General features: G+C 35.6%; 1 protein-coding gene across 8 annotated transcripts in view; it reads left to right on the top strand.

Moving 5' to 3' along the window:
• Window positions 1–24,208, top strand: part of Iqub (IQ motif and ubiquitin domain containing) — a 194,086-nt gene that overhangs the window by 53,770 nt on the left and 116,108 nt on the right. For 6 of the 8 annotated variants that reach the window (XR_015448722.1, XR_015448724.1, XR_015448723.1 and 3 more), the window contains 2 exons: window positions 4,830–5,078; window positions 11,116–11,301. Coding sequence is in view for 2 of the 8 variants with exons in the window: in XM_021237619.2 (XP_021093278.1) it covers window positions 4,830–5,078; window positions 11,116–11,301; window positions 14,047–14,229 (618 nt within the window). In the remaining 6 variants the exon portion in view is untranslated. Of the gene's footprint in view, window positions 1–4,829; window positions 5,079–11,115; window positions 11,302–14,046; window positions 14,307–24,208 lie in introns of those variants that run through there. The other 2 variants (XM_021237619.2, XM_087204580.1) reach the window with 1 other exon arrangement.

A 24,208-nucleotide genomic window follows, 5' to 3' on the forward strand; every position in this document is an offset into this window, starting at 1 on the left:
ATGTCATATAAATGGAATAATACTATTACGGAATTATATTTAGGCTTTGGAAATGACTTCTTTCACTCAGCATATTGCATTTATGATTTACCCTTGTTTTTGAGCATATCAGTAGATTTTTATAGCTGAACAACCTTTTTATTATCTGGACCCTGAAAGAAATTTATTTTTATCCTTTCATAGATGTAAGAAATTTAAGTTGTTTAGAATTTGGGGCTTTTATGAATAAAGTTATTATATACATTTGTTTTGAGTTTTAGGTAAATTGATTGGGATTAAATACCTAGGAAACTGTGTTGTTGAGTCAATGATAAATACATATTTACCTTTATAGGAGACTGCTAAACTGATTTGCCAAACTGGCATTACCAGATCACACACTCATCTGCAATTAAAGAGAGTCCCAGTTGTTTTGCATCCTTGTCGGTACTTGGCATTATCAGTTATTAATTTTGGAAATCCTTGCACAGTGTGTAGTGGTGTCTCATTATATTTTAATTTGTATTTTCCTAATAACTAATAATATTGAGCACCTCTTCATGTACTTTCTTGGCATATAAATTTTTTGATGAAGTTTTTCATATACCTTTTTTAGCATCCGCTTTTGTTGTTGGCTTTTTTTTTGTTATAAAATTTTGAGAATCTTAAACATTCTTCATGTAAGTTCTATTTAAAATTTTAATTGGTACATTTTAGATATACATAATGATAACATTGATCATAGGCAACTTGTACCTGTACATGATATATCTTGATTCTTCCTTTTTCCCCAATCCCCTCCTGCATGTAAGTTTGTAAGAAATGTATTTGAATATATTTTCTTTCAGTTTGTGACTTGTCATTATTCTATTAATAATATTTTAACAGGGTAGAAATTTTCGATTTTGAAGAAGCCTAATTTATTTTTGAAGTAGATTATAGTTTTGGTTTTGAATTTAAGCAGGCACAAGAATTTTCTCCTACATTTTATCCTAGAATTTTGTCATTTTATGTTTATAATTAGGTCTACAATCCATCCTGACTTATTTTTATAATGTAGAAAAGATTAATGAGTTATTTTCCTATTTTGTTTTAAAAATTATTCCTGTATAATTTTATGCACAGATAATTCTTCACTGAATTGTCTTGGCATTTTTGTTAAATGTAATTGTTTACTTTCTTCCACTCTGATCAAGAATTCTTAACTTGGAGTTAGCACCTACCTGAAGTAGAAGAAAGGCAAACCACAGTTTGTGAGACACTAGACATCTGGCCACAGATGACAGTGATCTCTGAAAGATAGGAAACAAATGAAGCAAGCCTGTAATTGTCCCCTCTCAATGCCTTGAAAGACTCTTCTGACTATGGAATAAGGAAAGAGAACAGGCTAAGCCCAGAGGATTCCTTGAGTTGAAAAGAAAAATCAAGCCTTTTCTTGGTCCTTGAGATTAACACAGATAAAGTTTTCAGGACATAAAGGTAGAAGTGAGAGAACTGTACAGAGAAAGAATTCTGGAGAATTGCAGTACTGCTTTCAGGTAATTCAGCTGAGTTCTGATCAGTGCATGAATATGAGGAAAGCATTCAAGGACAGGAAAGGTAACAATTCTAAGCATCAAACAGAGATAATTTCACAGTGCCCTTTCCCCAGACAAGACTGGAAAACCTCACAGTTCAGAATGTGAAGTAAGCATCAGAAAGGGTTGACTCAGTATATGGGAATAATTATCCCTAACCTGAGAGTGGCTTTGTTCTTGCTTTAAAAATCCTAAACAAGATCCAAAAAGATCAAACTGTTCACAAGTAACTTAACTGTGTTTCAGTGAAATGTTTATGAATATTTATAGGGAAAAATCCACCATTCAACAAGGTAAAATTTACAATAATAACATTCAATAAAATATTGTTAGATGTGTAAATAAAATATTGAAACTAGCATATGTTCAAAAGTTAAATCATAAAACATTTTTAAAATTGAGAAGAAAACTGTAACACATGAGATGAAAAATACATTGGGTTAAATTAATAGATTAGACATTGAAGAAGGAAAGATTACTGAGCTAGATGATGACAACAGAAAGTATTCAAAATGAAGCAGATGGAGAAAGAACAATAAAAAAAAAGAACATCACTAAACGTTAGGGTAATTTTAAGCAGCCTATTATATATATGATCAGTCTCCTAATGAGATTAGAGAAAGGGGATACAGAAAACATTTTGATGAAATGATAGCCAACGTTATAGTAAATTTGATGAAAAGAAATGAATCCACAGATCAAAGAACCTCAGTGAACCACTGACCAGAAGAAACATAAAATATATTACACCAAGTTACATCATAATCAAATTAGTCAAAATCAATGATAAGACAAAATTCAAAACATGAGCAGGGACAGAAAACACATATAGTGGGACAAAGATAAAAATGACTATGGATTTCTTACTGGAAACAATACAAGGGAGAAGACAGCCAAGGAATGTCTGTAAGCATCTGCAAAGAAGCTTTTATCTTCTCCTTTCTCACTTGTATTGACATATTTTTCCTTATAACACTGGCTTTACCTTCCAATGCAATATTAAGTGGGAATGGTAAGTGAATATAACCCTTTCCTCTTTGCAGTTTTAGATGGGAAAATATAAGATTTTCACCACTGAATGTAGCATCAGCTTTATATTTTTGTAGATGTCTTTTATCTGGCAAAAGAAGGTACCTTCAATTCCTAATTTGTTCATAGTGGTTTTGTTTCTGGTTTTGACTTTTAGCAATGGATGGATGTTGAGTTTGGTTAAGTTTTTCCTGTATTAATGGAAAAGATTATGTTTTTATTCCTCATATTACATCATTTTGATACTATGTTCTTCCTTATCTACTCTGCTTTATTTTAATTTTCTGTCTGTGTATCTCCTAAAAAATCAACATTAATAACTCTACTTGATTCCTGTATACACAGTAATTGCAGCTGTGATTGAATTCAGTAACCTAGAAACAAGCTAAATCATCTCTGAGCACTTGGAATATCTTCTTAACTCTTGCACTGAAGCTAATATATTTTATTCCATGACAGTAATCATGCATTACTTTTATTTAATCTCATTCAACTACAAGCATTTTTGAACATTATCTGTGTGCCTAGTAACAAGGGAGGCACAAAGAACATAGAGATGATTTACAGGGGTCTGAGAGTACCATCCTAGAGCAGCCAGGCAAACTCATATAACAAAGTGCTATAGAATCACAGAGGATGGTTTTTATGTCATGTAAATTCTCCAAAAGAACATGTCATGAACAAAAATGTGGAGTCTTCCAGTGTAGTAGAAAGTAAATTAAAAAAAAACACAAACATCTGTTGCTGTAGAAAGGTCTGGGATGGAAATAGACTTGGGAGTGCTTATCATTTGGATGACATTTGAAGCTGCTGGAGTACAAGATAGGATAGCAAAATTGGGGATTTTACTTTTCATTTTCAAACAAGATAGAAATAAAAATTGCAAAGATGTGAGAGCTCTTAGAGGCTGGAATGATAAAAACAGTGGGAAATAATACCTCATAGCAAAGAGGAATGGATATGCTTTGCAATAATCAAAGAATTCTATATCATATTGCTACAGAGGTACTACTCTGGTGTATGATCACAAGAATATTCTGACTCATTAATAGTTGGTCAAATTATGTTTTATATGTTCTATAAAGAAATGAAGTTTACAATATTTTAGTAAGATTTTTAGTAAGATTTTTATCAATTAAAACAAACTGTTTTGAGACAAGTTTTAGTTGGAAATTGCCAAAAAGAAACTTCTCATTTGTCAAAGATAGTTAATTAGTTCTGTTATTATTTAAAGAAAACATAATTTTATATAAAATGATCAAACAGAGTAACTATTTAATTCATCAAATAAATTCAAACTACAGCCCATAGTTTTCTACCAAATTTGAGATTACTTTTCTGTTTACATAAAAATAAAAGTTTAGCTCATATATTTGTGACATATCAATTAAAATAAAAGATTTAATTTTTCTAATATCTAGAACAAATCTATTGGTTATCCCTTGATCTTTCTACATTTTGGGGACATACTCTTTAATATCCCAAAGGACATTCACCAATAATAAACTGTTACTGACTTTCAAAGGGTGTGGCTTGTTTGTACGTTTTGAGTTTGCCTAGTGGGAGAACTTGAAGAAACACCATTACCCTGACACTACTTTCTGGGAGAGAGCCAGGGTGAGCATTCAGTGTTCTCTAGAGAATTCTTCCATAGCTAAGTTGCATAGCTTAGTTTAATCAGTGCTCTCCGCCATCATACTCATAATAGGGACAAGCTATCTTCTTTCTTGTTCAGTTTCAGATAGGTGGAGAATATCTTTGCATGGTTTTATAAATAGTCTATCCATGTAAAAGGGAGAGGTGTGTTAACCAGTTTTCATGAAGTTTCCTGATATATTTGTCCAGCTTAATTCCTGGGAGGCAAGAAGATAAAATAATTGTTCAAGACAAGCTTAATAGGTAAAACTCAGAATAAGAACTGGAAATGTTGCTTTCTGGTCCTTTGACTGCATGTCTAGATTATTCTTTAATCCAGAGGAATTGATTGTTTTAAATGTACATACTGTTTTACCATCAAGAATTATGACATGAAACAATGAACTTTTTTTAGTCGTCAGTACTTCTGTTTAGTATTTGCCTAACTTTTTTCCCTTCTCTTCCCTTCCTGTCCCACCTTGCCCCTTCCCTCCTCTCCTACTCCTCCCCTCCTTTCCCCTCCCCTCCCATCCCCTCCCTTCCCTTCCTTTCCTCTCCCTCCCTCCCTCCTCTCCTTTGTTCCTTCCCTTTTTTCTTTCTATTATTTAGGTTCCGCAAGACCCACTTAAGTTTTATAAGAAGATTTACTTTTGCCGTAGTTGCCAGCTGTATCTGCCTTCTACAGAATTTGCTGTTTCATCTATTTCACGCCATGTATTCAAGTGTCGTCACTGCGTTAACCTTGAGAATGAGGCACAACGACGAGAATCATTTTTGAAATATAAATGTTTACTTCAGCGGCTCCACTCTTCAGAAGCCAATTATGATGATGGTGCTCAAATTGCTTTCTTGATGCAGGTGAGATCAATAAGGGGTGCCAATGACTAACGTCTGTCTTTGAAGGAGATGGTCTTCTCAGGGGTTGTCTCGACAGAAGTATAGTGCAGTTGAACATAGTATCAGAAAAGATACTTGTGATTTCCTACTGCTGATGGTGATTGCATTCCTGACTTTTACATGTAGACATTTTCTTGGTATTTAAGTACTAAGCTATGTCCTGGGTATGCACTGGTGAACCAGACCTTATAGCTTAGAAAAGAAGACAGACATTAAAATCATTGTAAGTTTCTGTAACAACAAGTAACAGTCCTATGGGAGGAAGTACTGAGCACTACAAGGCATTAAAAGTGATACTACTGTATTCTGTGGGCCAGTAAAGGCTTCCTTGAGGATGTGACCTATAGGATGAGACAAAAGAGTGAGTAGGAGTTAATCTAGTGACCTTGATAAACAAAGCATCACAGGCCATGGGAATAGTATGCAGAAGACCCAGAGGCAGAAGTGACATTGTTCTTTCACAGCAGAGCTGATATCCAGCATGAGAGTCTGATTTTTAGACTGGGGAAATAGGATACATTTAACACTGTTGAAAAAAAAAAAAACCTAGACAAGAGAAAGAGATTGAAGCACAGGTGCAGGACATTTGAACTAACATAACACATTCTAGCTCTGCAACATAACACCTCTGTTTGAGGACATGCTAAAATTGAACACACCTCAATCTACTTGCCTGTAAAATGGGAATATCAATTATACCTACTCACAGAAATTATATGAACATTAAGTAAGTTGATTATAGGGTAAGATAGTGTCTTTATACTATTATTTAAATAACATGAGCAAGGGAATAAAAGAAGCATAGTGTGTGGATTGGCCTTTGTTAAGATGAGGATTATCTCTTCTGTTCTCTATAAAAGAGAAAATAATCATTCTGTATCCTATGAGTTGCCTTCTGATAGTCTGTTTCCATTTGTTGAGAGATATCATGAAGGAGAGAATTATAAAATGTATGGATTGTATAGAATATTTGGTAGTGAAATTCTAGTCATTGCTGATGGGGGGAAAGAAATATGAAAAAGAAAACCAAAAATAAATTAGGACAGGTGTCAAGCACTTTTGATGACTGGGTTAGACACTTTCCTGTCACTCAGACAAAATACCCAACACCTACAGTTTAAAGAAGGAAATGTTTATTTTGACTCAGGGTTTCAGTCAATATTTGGCTGGATGCAAGGCAGAAAGAGCATGGCAGAGGAAAGCTGTGCACGGGATTATGGCCAGGAAGCAGAGAGAGAAGGCAGGAGAATGTACCCTTTCGAGTTATGGCCCCTGTGACCTGCTCCTTCTGACCCACCTCTGAATGTGAAATTTCGGGGGGACATTTTATATCTAAACCATAACAATGACACAATTAAGATGAGTGACCATGGCTTTACCTGGTACCAGTCTGCCTAAGATTTTATCAAGGTGTGTATAGGACGAATGTGAAGAATTGAAATCATTAGAGTTACACGTTTTACAAGAAAAACACAAGAAATGAAGGAAAGTTAGGGTACTGGTAGAATTGTAATAGAAAAAGTAGAATGTATAACATAAACTGTAAAAAGGAAGATAAAAATCACAAAAATGCTAATCAATGCAAAAACATAAAAAAGAACAATAAGATGATAATTCTGAGGAGGCCAGGAACCTACTGCATTAACAATGATAGACACACAAGCTGGAAGAGATTGAAGGTTCTATTCCGACTTGAGATCTGTGAAGGGTAGATTTCAGATGGGAGGAAGTTGAATGATGACAGATGTGGGCTGTGATTCTGAGAAAGGGAGTTGAAGGAGGAGGGAGGTGAGGGTTATTAATAGTGGAATGGTCAAGGATTTATACTGGGGCTGGTTAATGAGAGGTAGTTCTAGATTACCCAATGAAAGAGCTGGAGAGAGGAAGGGAGGTAGGAATCTGATTAGCTGAGTGGGAAGCTGGTGCTACAAAGATGAGTGGAGAAGTAATGCAGGACCTCTTTTGCTCATGTAGAAGTCCTAGGAAATCAAGGTGTGGTGGATATAGGTGGTTTATAGTATTGTCCAGGTAAATTCTGAACGTGGGCAGCTGCTGTTGGAATTGGAGTCCCATTCCTATTGATATTTGGGGCATCTGAGGCATAGATTAAGGAACCTCATAATTGAAAATAAAGATCATGTCACACTGTTGCTGAGATCAGAGGTGAGCCCCCTTCCGCTAGGCCTTTCTTGGCTCTTTATAGACAGCTAATGAGTGGACATTTCAACATGTCTGTCGAGAGTCTCTGCAGTTCTTTTGAAGTACACTCAAGATATTAAATAATAATATAATATTATTTCCACTTTTTTTTTCTGCCTCAAACTTGACAAGACTTTTTGTCAATTTTAAAATATATAAGAAGTTTGGAATTTTCCAAGAGGGAGGAGTGGGTAGTGAGAAATGATCCAGGAACTGCCTTAAAGAGAGGAAGAGGCCTAACATGAGGCCAGTTTCTATTCTTTTTCTTAACTTTCCCTGAGCTGAAACTGTGGGCACTAATAGTATCCAGTTACAAATATTGCTCCTTTTAGAACAAGATAGGGGTAAGATTTAAAAAATATTCTTTAGTGGACTATTATTCTACTAAATCAATATTCCTTAGTAGAAACATTAACCTAGCTTAAAAAAAACTTATAGGTTCCTTATAGAAAAAGGTAGTCTTTTCTTATGCTGTTGTGTGTATTATTATTCAGGACAGGCATTCAGTCTCCTGGTATTATTTACTTTATATTCATCCAAAGGGAAATAAAAATAATCATACATGCACTATTCATAAGTGCCCCCTCTTCTTGATATGGTTACCAGAGGCTATTTTGGGGAAAATGGGCTTGGGGAGCTCCCAACATCAACAACTTATTAAAAGAAACCCATAAAGAGCTATTGATTTCACTAATGACATTTGTGTTCACAGACCATCAGATAGGTCAAGTTTTCTGTAATTAAATTATTAATTAAAATAAACTAAGTTGAATTTAACACTAAATCAGAAACAGATAACACTATGAATAAAAACTTTAGGTGTTTAAAAAAATAGTTTCCCAAATGTAATGCACTTTGTTAAAAAAAAATGGCTCCAAATCAATAACTTTCAAATATTTTGATCATGATCTATACAGTAATATGTGCTTTTATCAAAACCTAGTGTAGGCATGGATGGCAGGATTAATGATGATAATAATAAACAACATTCAAACAGTGCTTATATCGCTCTACACACTATATGTTGGTTCAGCCAACATAATAATCCCACAAAAATAAGAATTATTTTCATTTTGCATATGAAGAAACTTAGGCTCTGAGAGGTTAACTGATTTTCCCAAGTTTACAGTAGTAAGTACCATCACTGGGTTCAAACCTAGACAGTTTAGTGCTGCCCCAGAAACAAAATGTTCCCAAAGTAATATTTACCTTTACTAGAATAGATGCCCTCAGATAGTTTCTATTCAATCCAAATCCACTCATTCTCATTCTAATCTTCCTTTGGAGAATTTGGTGTCACCCAAGAGGTAACAACAAACATATTTGAAACATATCTATATTTGAAAAATATAGATAAAAAATGATTACATATCTTTCATTGGAATTAGCACTTTATTAACAAAGATTATATTTATTGTGCTTTTCTTCAAGAATTGTTAATTTGACAGATGAATATGTCCTTTGTGGGAATTGTAGGTTAACGCTTTACAATAACTCACCAGGGGCCAGGGATTTAGCTCAGTGGTTTCGCCGCCTGCTGTGCAAGCGCAAGGACCCAAGTTCGATCCCCAGTACAAAAAAAAAAACAAAAAAACTCACCATTTGAATATTCAATATTTTATTAGGGTTGATTATCCAGAGATTTATTTATATGATAAAGGGATTTATTATAAAGGGTTGGCCTGCATGATTTTGGAGGCTGGCAGCTCCTATATTTGCAAAGCCAGTGCCTAGCTCAGATCTGGAGACTAGTAGGCTGCTGTTGAGTGAAGAAGAACAGATATCTTGATTCACAGGTTGTTAGGCAACAGAGTTCATCCTTCTTTGAGGGGAAAGTCAATCTTTTGTTCTATTTGATCCTTCCACTGATTGGATGAGGCCCACCCACATTGTGGAGGGTAATCTGCAGTACTCAGCCCACTGATTTAAATGTTAGTCTAATCCAAGGATATCTTTACAAAAACATCCAGAATGTCATTTGGTCAAATATCTGGAAACCCTTTGGCCCAGTCAAGTGAACGTGAAATTAATCATCACATATATTGAATAAAAAGATCCCAGGAAAGTGTTTTCACCTTTCAGATAAGATTAGTCTCTGATACTGTGCTTGGGTTGGATTTTGGCCCTCTTATCCTGCTTTTCTAATGTCTTGGATAAGTAGACAAATAGGAGTGCCCAATAGCGTTTTCCCTTGTAATTAATATAATTTTGATTAATATATATTTCAGCAATATTATTAGCTGGCATAATTTAAATATTTGAAATTTCTCATGAAATAGTAAAACTTATGGGCATTGACAAAAACGTACAGTATGCTGAATTTGAGCATGATGGCATGAACATTAAAAAGATGAAACCTAAGATATATAAAAAGTAAAGTTCAGCTAGGTGTGGTGGCACGTCCCTGAAATCCCAGCCCTCGGGAGGCTGAGGCAAGAGGATGGCCACGAGTCTGAGGCTGGCTTAGGCCATACAGGAAGTTGAAGGCCAGCCTGAACTACATAGTGAGACCCTTTATAAAAAAAAAAATTAAAGAAAAGTAAAAGTTCTTATACTTAGAGATTTTGAGTGTTTGAGTAGTCAGCTGATGTACCTGGCATCCATACAGATGCTACCAGATATAATGGGCGGTACTATTCCTCATTATTGCAGCAATTTCAAGTTTAATACTTACTGCACAGTAGCTAGTTCTTTGAAGTTACCAACCATACTTGTCATGTGCACATTTGACATTTACATGCAAATAAATATCTCATGCTCTTTGAAACTTTTTAAAATTGTTATTACGATTAATGCATTTTTAAAAAGAGTGTGAATAAGATACACATTTTAAATATAAGTGAAAATATATGAAACATTACATTTTAAAGTCCCATATATTCCTTTGCATAGCAGCTGTTATAGTATTGTCTTTTCTTTTGCGTGAAGTAAAAGTTAGGTTCCATTAGTTGAGCTTAATATGTTGAATTATTCATTTATGAAACAGTGTAGTAGGTTATAGTGACAAGGTCTTTTTCTTTTGAAGTTTGTTAAATTTAGGTTTTCTCTGCTGATTTTATAGAAAACATTCCCGCTTTCTCACACAAACTTTTAAAAATAATAATTCTTTTTTCAATGTTTATATTTTATCAGGCATGCTCTTAAATTTACATATAAAGAACTTGCGCTAAAAAGTGATTCTAAGAGGCTGGGAGTGTGCTGTAGTGATAAAGCACTTGCTTAATGTATTTGAGGTCCTGGGTTTGATCCTTTTTTGCTAATGCAGTTTAATTTTTTATAAAAGTTTAAGTGCTTGTTTCATTTCCCTACCTCTCCTTTTTAAAATTAGAACAACAAAATCTTATAGTTAAAACTAAATGACATCTTTATTAAAACTAAATGACATCTTTATTAAATCTCAGATTTCTCATTTGTAAAATGACAATAAATAGCTGTAAAAAGACCTTATATGGTCCTAAGAATAGTTGCTAATGATCTTTTAAAAATTATTTAGTACCATATATTTATTAAGGTACTAGTCAAGTATTATTAAGGTATAAGTAATTAGCATACAGAAAGAAATATATTCGGCTTACTGTAGGTTAAAGATGGAGTCATGATTTGAGGCTAACAATATAGTCAGAGCACAATGGACAGAAGTTTGGTAAAATACAAGGGACTACTAGATTCCACTGAAACCTTATGAATGGTGTTCATTAAAGTAGTCAATATAATTTAATTATTTTCTCCTCATATAATAATTTCTAAAAGTTTTATTTAGAGTAAAACAAAATTATTTTCAAACTTATTTTGACTTCAGCTCCAAGATATTCAATACCTGATAGAGAACATCTGGGCCCCCCAGTCTGTACTCAGTGCCTGGGGTGATCTCAATGAGCTGGTCATGGTCAGGTGGGATAAGGCCTTCGAGTGGTCCCCCTGGAATTGCATTCTTCTCACCAAAGACGAAGCGGCTGCTCATCTCAAGCTAGAAAGTATTGAAAAGGTAAGGAGTTGAACTTTCTTTGGGAAGTTAATTTGGTCATTGAAATTATTAGCTGTAACTTGATTACCTTTTTAAATGCATTCCCTGAGTGATCTAAATGCATCCATTGGATTGACAGATAGAATTTCTGGGTTAACAGTAAAAAATATGTGGATGGTATGTAATGGTAGAGGTTACAATGAAAAGGGAGAGAAGACATGTAACATGTAAAGAAAGAGATGTGAGTGTCTTAAGTATCTGTGATACCACACTCTACTAACAGCAAGTTCATGCATGTTAATTCCACAGTGAGTCCCATTAAGGCAAGGACCTGTTTCATTTATTTGCATCTATAGCTCAAATACATACACTCGTGCCTGTCACAAGCTAGAAATTTAATATGTATTTTTGAATAATTAATGACTATTACCACCACATAGGCATTTGGAATCCAGAATCTGTCCTTCTTTGATTAATCCTCATGAGTCTACCTAAAATCACTCAATTGTCAAATGAATCTTTTTCATAATTTTGTGCACTATATGGCAATCATACTGATGAGGCATCATTTGTCATTTGCTTCCAGCTAAGTAGGAGTGGAGAAAGCACTGAAAAAATTAAATGCCATTTAATTTCAGTAACTTACAAGATACAATCTGTAAAACATTTTGATGAACAAAACTGAGGGGCTTCTGAGGAGTTTGTAGAGAGCTCAGCTTACTCTAAGCAAGCCTAGGATCCTAAGGACTGATACTAATTCTCTGCCTTCAGTTGATTAAATTGCTGCACCTTTAGTTCCATATAAGATGCCAGGAAAATAAAGAAATAACATCATATAATAGTTATTTTCAATAGTAACATTCTTTGCCTAGTGTTATTTATTTTTCATTTTTGGGGAGGGGGAAGGTATAAAAAGAAGAAGCTAGTCAAATTTTTTTAGCTTTTTGTCAATAATTTTTCAGAGTTTTAAGAAGCTAGGCTAAGAAAATTTCACTCCAGGGATTGAAAGAAAGGACAGCAAAAAATTGAAGCAGTGTTAAATGTTATACTTAGTATACTAGGTTGCCTCATAAATATTTAATCACTGGAAGCTGAGCCAAGTCTAGCAATATCATTTCATTTAGGACTCACAATGAGATTGAAGTTCATTCCCAAAGCTGATATTTTAGTGCTTCTTCAATTAACCCATACAACTCTCTCTGTGCATTTGATCAAATTATTGCAGTATCAAATTAAATGCTCTATTCACATGTATTTCTAACTTCAAGATGCCAGTCGGTCTGGATTTCTGTAAATGGAGCAAAGAAACAAACCAAAATTCTAAAAACATTTGAATTTTTTATGTTTTGGGTGTAATCTTTTGAGTATGTTTTGGTATAATCTTTTAAGTATTATTATTCAGTTCACTTAAACAATAGTTTATGTTTTACAGAAAGTTAAGGCATTTCTAGAATTTCTTTCATGAACAAAGATATTTGCTTTCCCATAAAGTAAAATATATTTAAAACTTAAAATAATATTGATTCCCAGCAATCTCCAAGTTATAAAAAAGATATGGAAAAAGACTTCTGATCTGTGAACTTGCTAAGTAGGGCAGATTGATCTCTCAGTGTGCACACTGGGCAATGAGGGAACAATCAGGGAGTAAAAGTGAGCAGTCCTGACCCAGTTCTAACAATCTTCAGGACATTACAACCTGTCCTCTTTGCTTCATAATTTTTTAGAACATTAGCTAAAAATGCAGAATCATCACCTACCTCATATCTATCTTCCATATATGGAAAAAGGCTAAAGATGGTTGATAGGTGAGTCTTTCCACTACTAAAAATTTGTCTTTAAAAAGATTTCCTATAAACTTCACCCTATTGTGTGTGTGTGTGTGTAAGAAAAAATTATTACAGTGAAAAACATGTTTCTATTAATTCCCCTCAAAATACTTCCCTCTCTCTTGGACCACACACTTATCCCATTATTCTGGCCACTTTCTGAAGTAGTACTGGTAGTCCTCTTTCATGAATGTCTTTACAAGATGTGATTAAAAATATATGTGTAGTAAATGCTATTGCCAAGTGCCATCCAACAAAATGGCAGGCTTGTGAAAAACATAGTGTGTTTTCCTCCACCTTAGTTCATGGGTCTTGTACTGGGCAATGTCTGGCTCTTTCCAGATCAAAATGACATGTAAGGTAAACATTTTGAATTGATCCAGGACATTAAAGCAGCAACAACAGTACAATTCGACATGAGAGACTTTGAGAACAGCTTCAGAAAGTAGCTAGCATAATGAAATAAGTGTGTTCAAAAGAATGAAAATATTTTGAGGAGGATTAATGGCAATGTGTCTTTTATTGTAATAAAATTTTCAATATTTATGTAAATGTGCATTATATTCTCTGATCACACCTTATGCACATACATACATATATTTATGAAAACTTCTTATTAGTTACATGGTCACCCCAGATCAAATGAAGGCTAGAAAGCTGGGCATATCCCACCCCGTACAAAACCAAGCCTATGAATACAAATGGAATTGGGAATGAATATGTGTTGGATTGGTAACTACCAGCCTTTTGGACTTAGAGAGGTTGGAAGAAGGCTTCCAGGTTGAAGCATCATAGGAATTGAACCCTAAAAGACAAAGTGAGAAAAAAATGTATTCTGGGCTGAATGAACTGATAAACAAAAACACTGAGATAAGACATTTTTTACCTGGCAAAATATACCTGTGACTTTTAGTAGGAATTTATTTTCTTTTTTTTGCAGGGATATGGACTTGTATTTATTCACAAAATCAAACACAAACATATTCTGGCTAAGAACTACTTTTCTCAAATTCCAGTGCTGGCGTCATTTATACTTGATGGTGGTGAAATGGAAGAGATCAAAAGCAAATATCACACAGATACAGCACCAAAAATTATAGAAGTCCAGAGACCTTGTCCTTAGAGGATCCAGAAATATTTGATGATAAGAATTTTTGTCCACTGCTGATAGAGTAATACAGAGATCATATCATATGGAAATGAAGTTTTTCTTTGTTTTTTATAGTATTATAAGTTATGTGAAGAGAAAACATCCCTATATGAATATTTGATTGTTAGGCAGTTAGTGTTAAATTGAATTACAACATTGTTAACTGAAATTAATAGTTAAAAGTAAAGAGAACATTTTTACATATTTTCCATATTAAAGTTTTTAAAACATTTAAATGCTTTATAGTTGAAATAGAACAAACAAAAAACCTAAGCTTAACTTTCAACACAATTTATTTAAATGAACTATAACTATAAACAAAAAAAAATCTGCCTTCTATACTAGGAAGCAAGGTAAATCATGGAACTGTGGTGGTCCTGTGGGGTGAGGGAGTTCCTTCTGGGGCAATGTTAAAACTCTGCTGTAAGAATAAACTTGATCAAGTCAATTAAACAACACCCTTCTCCAGTAAACCAAAGGAATAAGCTTGACGATGTATCTGTCAGGGACCTGTGATGGTGAACAGTGGCCTATCAATCAGTCTTAACAGGAAAGAGATGACACATTCAAATAGCATAATTCAAGAAGATTTTCTACCATCCCCCCATTAAGTTTATTGGTCCATTTCTGGTATAAAATACATTTACATACATAATTGGGATGTTGTACCATTACATGAGTATCTTGGTTCTTTTTTTTTCCCCGTCCCCTGCCCTCCCTTCACCCGCTCCACCCTTCCCTATTTGCAAAGATTTCCATTTTTTTCCTTTGCTCATGTATTTTCTTTTCCCTTCTTTCCTTTCCCCTACCCCCCCACTTCCCCTGCTCCTTTAGACCTTTACTTCCTTTTACACAATATCGATTATATATTTTTAAAATTAAAATATCAAGACCTAGGAGACATTACCACAGATGTTACAGAATTTAAAAGGATGTAGAAAGCATATTTCAAAAATCTGTTTTGAAATAAATTTGACAACTTCTAAGAAGTACCTTGGAAGACAAATTAATGAAACTAACTCTGGAGGAAATATAAAATTTGAATAGCACCTATTAAAGAAAGTATATTCCTAGCTTGAAAACCTACCTATATGACAACAGCAGGCTCATATACATTTTAGCTGATAAATTATATCAAACATTTAAAGCAGAAAAACAAGGAACACTTTCCGCTTATTTTAGGAACTTAACATTGTGCTAATCCTAAAACTGGATAAAGATAGTAGAAGAAAAAAGTATGAACATAGATAGAAATTTGTTTAACAAAACAAACTATTAGAAGTCAGATCTGGCAGTATGTAGAAAGTGGTTTTATTATAGGAATGGCAGTGTTGGTTCAGCATTGGAAGATCCACCCCTAAAAGTCATCATTTTAACAGAGAAAAGGAAAAAGCCATATGATCCTGTCACTAGTTGGAGAAAAAGTATTGGACTAAATTATACAGCTGTTCATGGTAAAAACTATCAGGAGACTAGAAGTAGAACAGAACCTTCTCAACAGATTAAAGACATGTACTCCATACTTCCAGTGAAAATGCCTTATATGAATGGAGAAGATATAATGCTTTCTCCTTAAGGTCTGGAACAAGGGCAGATAACGCTTACTCTTCATCTGTCCATTAAACTTTGAAACACTGGCCCAAACCAAAATAATCTGGCAATAAAATGACACAATTAGGATAGGATTGGCAAGGTAGAAGCAAAATCTTTATATGTAAATGAAATTATCATCTACAGAGAAAATACTAAGAAACCTCTAGGAGCCCCTAGAACTTGTATTTGAATTTAGCAGGATTAGAAAACACAAGGTATATATAAAAATTCAGGTCTATGTATACTTGCTATAAATGCAAAATTGGATATTGAAATTTAAAAGTTGTGTAGGAGTACAAAGGACCCAGAAAAGTAAAAAGAAAAAGAAAAAAACCACAGTGTTGGAAGACATTTAGTACCTAATTTTAAGACTTCTTCTAAAGCTACAGTAATCAAGGCAGTGTTGGTGTAAGGAAAGACATATAGATCATTGGAATAAAACAGAGAATCTAGAAATAGAACCACACATATATGGTCCACTGAGTTATGAAAGACTATTTAACATTAACATTTTATAGAATATAAACTCAAGAGCTGAGGAAAAGATAGTGTTTTCAGCAAATGGCACTAGAACACCTGGTATCTGTATATAAAAAAATAACCTCAACCCTTTATTTCCAAACATAAAAATAACTTGAAAGGATCTATGAACCTAAATATGAAAGCCTAAAAGTATAAAACTTTAAGAAGAAATTATAAGGGAAAATGTTTATGACAAATGAGATTCCATCAAAATTTAGAACTTTGAATGACATCATTAAAATGAAAAGTAATCCTTAAACAGACCATATTTACAATGCATATAACCTATGAGGAGAATATATAAAGAACTCTTACAGCTCATTGATAGACAATCCAATTAAAAAGTAGAGACAAGAAGATGATAAGTAGCCAGTACACCACAAGGAAAGGTGTGCAACTCTAGAATCAGAAAAATACTAATCAATACAATAACAAGGTTGAATTATACACTCATTAGGGAGATGAAGTTAAAAGTTTTAAAAGCCTTGTCATGAGTTTTTCTTTTTGTTGGATTCTCACCCTTTGCGTTTAATTTGCCACACCCAATGGATTCATTCTGCTGGACTTCCTGGGGTTGTGATCTTCATTGTCTTTTCCTACAATATTGTCTAAAATTTTTTGGAGTGCTACTTTGGTATTCATGAAGTTCCTAAGGTGCGCTTTATCATGAAAGTGTCTTATTTCTCCATCAGTTTTGAAAGATAATTTTGCAGGGTACATCAATCTGGGTTGGAGGCTGTTTTCCTTTAGGGATTGAAATATATCACCCCAAGCTCTTCTTGCCTTGAGGGTTTGCATTGAGAAGTCTACTGTGATTCTGATGGGCTTTCCTTTGTATGTGATTTGTTTCTTTTCTCTGACTGCTTATAGAATTTTGTTCTTCTGTTGGGTTTCTGGAATCCTAACTATTTTATGCCTTTGTGTAGTTTTTTTTTGATCAAGGCTAGCTGGAGTCCTATATGCTTCACTTATCTGTATGTCATGTTCTTTTCCCATGCTTGTGAAGTTTTCTGCCCTCACTTCTGTGAACAGTTTTTTTTATGTCATCTGCACTCTCTCCAATTTCTTCATTGACTCCAATCAGTCTTATGTTATTCTTCTTTGCATCATCTAGCAGCTGCTGGATTGATTTGTCATGTTCCCTTACAATTTTTTTTAATTCTTTTATTGGTACATTTTAGGTATACAACACAATTGCATTTCTCATTGGGAATTGTACCTTTACATAATGCATCTTGGTTCTTATTTTTTCCCCATTCCAAGCCCTCCCTTCACCCCCTCCACCTTTTCCTATTTACAAAGACTTTATTCCCATTTTTTCCATTTCTCATCATTTTTCCTTTCCCTTCTTTCCTTTCCCCTGCCTCTCCCACTACCCCACCCCTTTAGACATTTTCTTCCTATTTTGCATTATCTATTATTCATTCTAATCATTGGTACATTTTAGGTATACAATATAATGAGATTCATCATTGGAAATTTGGACCTTTACATAGTCTCTCTTGGTTCTTATTTTTCACCCTTGCCCAGCCCTCCCTTCAACCCCTCCATTCCTCCATATTTACAAAGATTTTGTTCCTATTTTTCCTTTTCTCATATTAATCCCATTCCCTTCTATCTTTTCCCCTAGCCCTCCCACTTCCTTCCCCTTTGCCCCTTTTCTTCCTATTTCACATTACCTATTACACATTTTAGTCCTCATTTACACTTTCTGTTTCTCACACCAGAGAAACTATTTGGTATTTATACATGTGTGTCCTATTTATTTCACTTAAGAGTATCGCCTCAATGTGCATCCACTTAGCTATAAATGTCTCAAATTTCTCATTTTCGATGGCTGAGTAGTACTCCATTTTATTAAAAAACTACATTTTCTTTATCCAGTCTCCAGTTGGTGGGCATTTGGGCTATTTCCAAGTTTTAGCTATCACAAACTGCTATGTGCTGCTATGAACATGGGTGCACATATATCACTGTGGAATGATTCTTTTAATTCTTTGGGGAAGATCCTCAGCAGTGGAACAGTGGGGTCAAATGGGATTTCCAGTCCTAGTTCTTTGAGGTATCTCCATACTGATTTCCACAGTGGTTGCACCAGTCTACACTCCCACCAGCAGTGGAGTAGGGTTCCTCTTGCCCCACAACCCCACCAGCATTTGTTATTGGTGGATTTCATGATAGCAGCCATTCTTTCTAGGGTGAGGTGAAATCTCAGCATTGTTTTCATTTGCATCTCTCTAATGACCAGTGATGCTGAACATTTTTTCATGTATTTATTTGCTATTTCTACTTCCTTGTCTATGAAATGTCTGTTCATTTCAGATGCCCATTTTTGGATTGGGTCTTTAAATTTGGGAAGTCTGATCTTTTTCAGCTCTTTATAGATTCGAGATAGTAGACCTTTGTCTGAGGAAGAGCAGGTGAAGATTTTTTCCCACATTGTGGGTTGTCTCTTCACACTGCTGGTGGTTTCTCTTGCTGTGCAGAAGCTTTTTAATAAGAAGAAATCTCACTTGTTGATTGTTTGTGCTAGTTCATGGGCAACTGAGGTTTTGTCCATACAATCTTTTCCTACACCGATGTCTTCAAGAGTTCTACCTAACCTCTGTTCCAACTGGTTCAGCGTTTCTATTGTAATATTTAGATCTTTAATCCATTTCAATTTTGGTTTAGTGCATGGTGAGAGATGTATTTCTACTTTTAATCTTTGGCAAGTTGAAGCCCAATTTTCTAGCACCATTTATTAAAGAGGCTATCTTTCCTCCAGTGAAGGTGTTTGGCTCCTTTATCGAAGATAAGATGGCTGAGTGTGTCTGGAGTTGTTTCTGCATCTTCTAATCTGTTCCACTGGTCCTCAAGTCTGTTTCTTTGCCAGTACCATGCTGTTTTTATCACAGTAGCTTTGTAGTATAGTTTCAGGTTGAGGATTGTGATACTCCCTGCCATGTCTCTGTTAGCTAGAATTGCTTTTGCTATTCTGGGTCTCTTCTTGTTCCAAATGAATCTTTGGATTGTTTTCTCAAGGTCCATGAAGTATGCTGCTGGGATCTCAGTTAGAATTGCATTAAATCTATATAGTAGTTTTGGAAGTGTGGCCATTTTCACTATATTGATCCTTCCTACCCAGGAGCAGGGGATGTCTGTCCATTTTCTGATATCATCTTCAATCTCTCTTTTCAGAGTGCCATAGTTTTCAGAGAAGAGGTCTTTGATTTCTTTTATTAGGATGATTCCTAGGTATTTCAGTTTTTTGGATGCTATTGTGAAAGGAATTATTTGCCCTATTCCTCTCTTGGTGAGTCTGTCATTGGTGTAGAGGAAAGCTACTGATTTTTGTGTGTTGACCTTGTAACCAGCTACTTGACTGAATTTGGTTATTAAGTCTAGAAGACTTTTGGTGGAGTTCTTGGAGTCTTCTATATAGAGTATCATGTCATCTGCAAATAATGACAATTTGACTTCTTCATTACCTATCTTTATTCCTTTTATTTCTTTCTCTTGTCTAATTGCCGTGGCTAATGTTTCCAGAACTATATTGAACAAGAGTGGTGATAGTGGACATCCTTGTCTTGTTCCTGATTTTAGTGTGAAGGATTTCAGTTTTTGACCATTCAGTATGATATTGGCTGTTGGTTTTTCATAGATGGTTTCTACCAGTTTGAGGTAGAAACCATCTATTCCAATTTTTTGTAGGGTTTTTTTCATTAATGCATGTTGGATTTTGTCAAATGCTTTTGCTGCGTCTATGGAGGTAATCATATGGTTTTTGTCCTTGGCTCTATTGATATAGTGTATTATATTGATTGATTTTCATATATTGAACCATCCCTGCATCCCTGGGATGAATCCCACTTGATCAGGGTGTATGATCTTCTTGATGATCTTCTACATTCTATTTGCCAGTATCTTATTAAGGACTTTTGCATCTATGTTCATTAGTGAGATTGGCCTATAGTTCTCCTTTTCAGTTGGGTCTTTCTCTGCTTTGGGGATCAAGGTGATGTTTGCTTCCAGGAATGAATTTGGGAGTATTGCTTCCCTTTCAATTTCATTGAAGGGTTTAAACATTAGTAGCAGTAGTTCCTCTCTAAATGTCTTGTAGAATTCAGCAGTGAAACCATCAGGGCCTGGGCTTTTCTTAGTTGATATGTTTTTAATTACATTTTCAATTTCATTGGTTGATATTGGGTTGTTTAGAATTTTTAGGTCTTCTTCATTCAACTTTGGTAATTCATACATATTTAGGAATCTGCCAATTTCTTCTGTGTTTTCCATCTTATTGGCGTACAGTTTCTGGAAGTGTGTATTGATGATCCTCTGGATTTCTGCTGAGTCTGTTGTAATTTCACCCTTTTTATCCCTAATTGCATGGATTTGGTTCTTTTCTTTCCTTTTTCTGATAAGGTTGGCTAAGGGATTTGTCAATTTTGTTTATTCTTTTGAAGAACCAACTCTTGACTTCATTGATTTTTTTGTATCATTCTTTTAGTCTCCATTGCATTCATTTCCCCTCTGATCTTTATAATTTCCTCCTTTGTATGAGCTTTTTGTTGTCCTGCTCTTCTTTTTCTAGAAGCTTGAGGTTCAGCATCAGTTTGTTTAATTGGGCTCCTTCTGTTTTCCTAATATGCGTATTCACTGTTATGAATTTCTCTCATAAGACTGCTTTCATTGTGTCCCATAGATTCCAATATGTTGTATTGTCATTGTCATTTAATTGAAGGAACTGTCTGATTTCTTCTTTAATTTCCTCTGTGACCCATTGGTTATTCAGAAGTGTGTTGTTCAATTTCTGCATGTTTATGAAATTTTTCCAGTTTCTTTTGTTGTGGATCTCCAATTTCATCTCACTATGATCTGATAGTATACAGGGAACAACTTCAATTCCTTTGCACTTACTTAAACATGTTCTATGTGTGAGTATGTGGTCTATTTTTTAGAATGACCCATGTGCAGCTGAGAAGAATGTGTATTCTGATTTTATGTGGTGGAAGACTCTGTAAACATGTGTTAAATTCATTTGTTCAAGAGTTTGATTGAGTTCTAGTATTTCATTACTTATTTTTTGTCTAGTTGATCTATCTATTTTTGACAGCAGGGTGTTCAGGTCCCCCACTACAATTGTATTAGAGCATATATGACTTTTCATGTCTGTTAATATTTGTTCTATATAGTTGGGCTCACTAGTGTTTGGTGCATAGATATTTATGATTGTCATCTCTTCCTGTTGGATTCTTCCCTTTACAAGGATGTAGTGTCCTTCATCTCTCTTAGTCAGTGTTGGTTTGAAATCTACTTGATCTGCAAAGAGGATAGCTACTCCTGCTTTTTTTTGGGTTCCCATCACATGGAGTATTGTTTTCCACCCTTTAACTTTCAGTCTATGAGTTTCATTTTGAATTAAGTGTGTTTCTTGTATGTAGCATATTGTTGGATTTTGCTTCTTGACCCATTTTGCTAGTCTGTTTCTTTTGACTGGTGAATTGAGACCATTAACATTGATGGTTATAACTGAAATGTATTGACTTATCATTGCCATGACTTTTTCTTTTTGTTGGATTCTCCCCCTTTACATTTAATTTCTTGTCATGCCAGATGGGTTCATTCTGCTTTGCTTCCTGGGGTTGTGATCCTCAGTGTCTGTTCCTAGGATATTGTGTAAAATTCTTTGGAGTGCTGGTTTGGTATTCACGAAGTTCCTAAGGTGCTCTCTGTCATGAAAGTATCTTATTTCTCCATCAAGTTTGAAAGATAATTTTGCAGGGTACATCAATCTGGGTTGGAGGCTGTTTTCTTTTAGAGCTTGGAATATGTCACTCCAAGCTCTTCTTGCCTTGATGGTTTGTGTTGAGAAGTCTACTGTGATTCTGATGGGCTTTCCTTTGTATGTGATTTGTTTCTTTTCTCTAACTACTTGTAGAACTTTGTTCTTCTGTTGAGTTTCTGGAATGCTAACAATTATATGCCTATGTGTAGATTTTTTTTGATCAAGGCTATTTGGAGTCCTATATGTCTCACTTATCTGTATGTCAAGTTCTTTTCCACTGCTTGGGAAGTTTTCTGCCATTACTTCTGTGAAGAGTTTTTTTATGTCATCTGCACTCTCTCCTGTTTCTTCATTGAGCCCAATCAGTCTTATCTTATTCTTCTTTGCATCATCTAGCAGCTGCTGGATTGATTTCTCATGTTCCCTTATAATTTTGAAACAATTTTTCTTTTCCTGGTCACTAATTGCAATCTTCTATATCTGAAATTGTGTCCTCACATTGGCTCATTCTGCTGTGTAGACTTTCAATGGAGTTTTTCATGTCCTGGAAATCTATTTGCATCTGTTTTATGGATTCTCTTTGTTTCCTGTGTTGGGATACCATCATGTTCCTGAGCTGCTCTCTAGATTTATTAATCATGTCCCTCACTAGGACACAATTTCTCCTGTTATCTGAGAAATTATTTCTGATTTCACTTTTTCCAGATCCCCTTTTGTTGCCAATTCAGTGGGTCCAGGTGTTTGAGTATCAGAGTGTTCCATGTCATTTCCCTTTTGGGGGTTGCTGTAGGTGATCTGGAAGTCTGGTTTTGAGACTTATTTATGTGTTTTCTCATTTTGACTGTGGAGCAGGGTGGTGTGCTGTTGGCGCCCGTGCAGCTCACCTCCTCTGAGCTGGGAGAGGTGGGCCAGGGGCCAAAAGCAGTGGTAGGGATGGTGGCCTGAAAGCCCCTTCCTCTGGGCTGTGGGCGGCGGGACGTTTGGTGGCCCAGAAGCCCCTTCCTCTGGACCAGGACCAGTGGGATGGTGGCTCAGAAACCCCTACCTCTGGCCTGGGAGCAGTGGGATGAACAGCACCCCAAAAGCCCTTTCTTCTGGGCTGGGAGTGGTGGGAGGGATGGTGGCCGGGAAGCCCCTTGCTGTGGACCAGGAGCAGTGGGACGGCGGCTCAGAAGCCCCTACCTCTGGGCAGGAATTCTTTAAATGTTGAGAATTTGATTAGCTCCAATACAGTGGTCTGGTGGTCTGGTGTCCTCTGCATCTTTTGTAGTGTGGAACCAGGTGGCTGTACAGAGAAGAGGCCAAAGGAGTGGGGCGGGGGGGGGGGGTGTCCAGTGGATTGCTCCCGGGGCACAGGCTGATTCCGTGTTTTCAGCCTGACTGGCGACCTCGGGACTGCGTCCGCTGACCTGCCTGTCTGCAGCAGGCTGATTCAGTCCCTTACAATTATAAAACAATTTTTCTTTTCCTGGTCACTAATTGAAACCTTATCCTCCATATCTGGAATTCTGTCCTCACATTGGCTCATTCTGCTGCATATACTTTCGATGTAGTTTTTAATTTCCTGGAAATCTGTTTGCATTTGTTTTATGGATTCCATTTGTTTCCTATGTTGGGATTCCATCATGTTCCTCAGATCCTCTATTTTTTTTTAATCTGTGTCCTCCCTAGAGTTATTAATCATGTCTTGCAGTATGGACACAATTTCTCTTGTTATCTGAGAAATTATTTCTGATTTCATTTTTTCCAGATCCTCTTTTGTTGCCAGTTCAGGGAGTCCAGGTTGTTGAGTATCAAATTGTTCCATCTCATTTCCCTTTGGGGTTGCTCTAGGTGATCTGAAAATCTGTTTTTGAGGCTTGTTTATGTGTCTTCTCATTTCCATGGAGGAGAGAGTGCTTCTGGCGCCCACGTGGCTCACTTTCTCTGCCCTAGGAGTGTGGAATGGCATTGGGGGAGCCTCTTCCTGGGTGCTGGGACTTGTTCACCTTCTCTGCCCTAGAAGTGTGGAACAATGGCGAGAGATCCTCCTCTTGGGCACTGGGAGTGGCTCACCTTCTCTACCCTAGG

The sequence above is a fragment of the Heterocephalus glaber genome, unplaced genomic scaffold (genome assembly GCF_053883595.1).
Source record: "Heterocephalus glaber isolate CG9 unplaced genomic scaffold, H.glaber_assembly_v1.0 deba00000546, whole genome shotgun sequence".
In the NCBI taxonomy this organism is placed as follows: Eukaryota; Metazoa; Chordata; class Mammalia; order Rodentia; family Bathyergidae; genus Heterocephalus; species Heterocephalus glaber.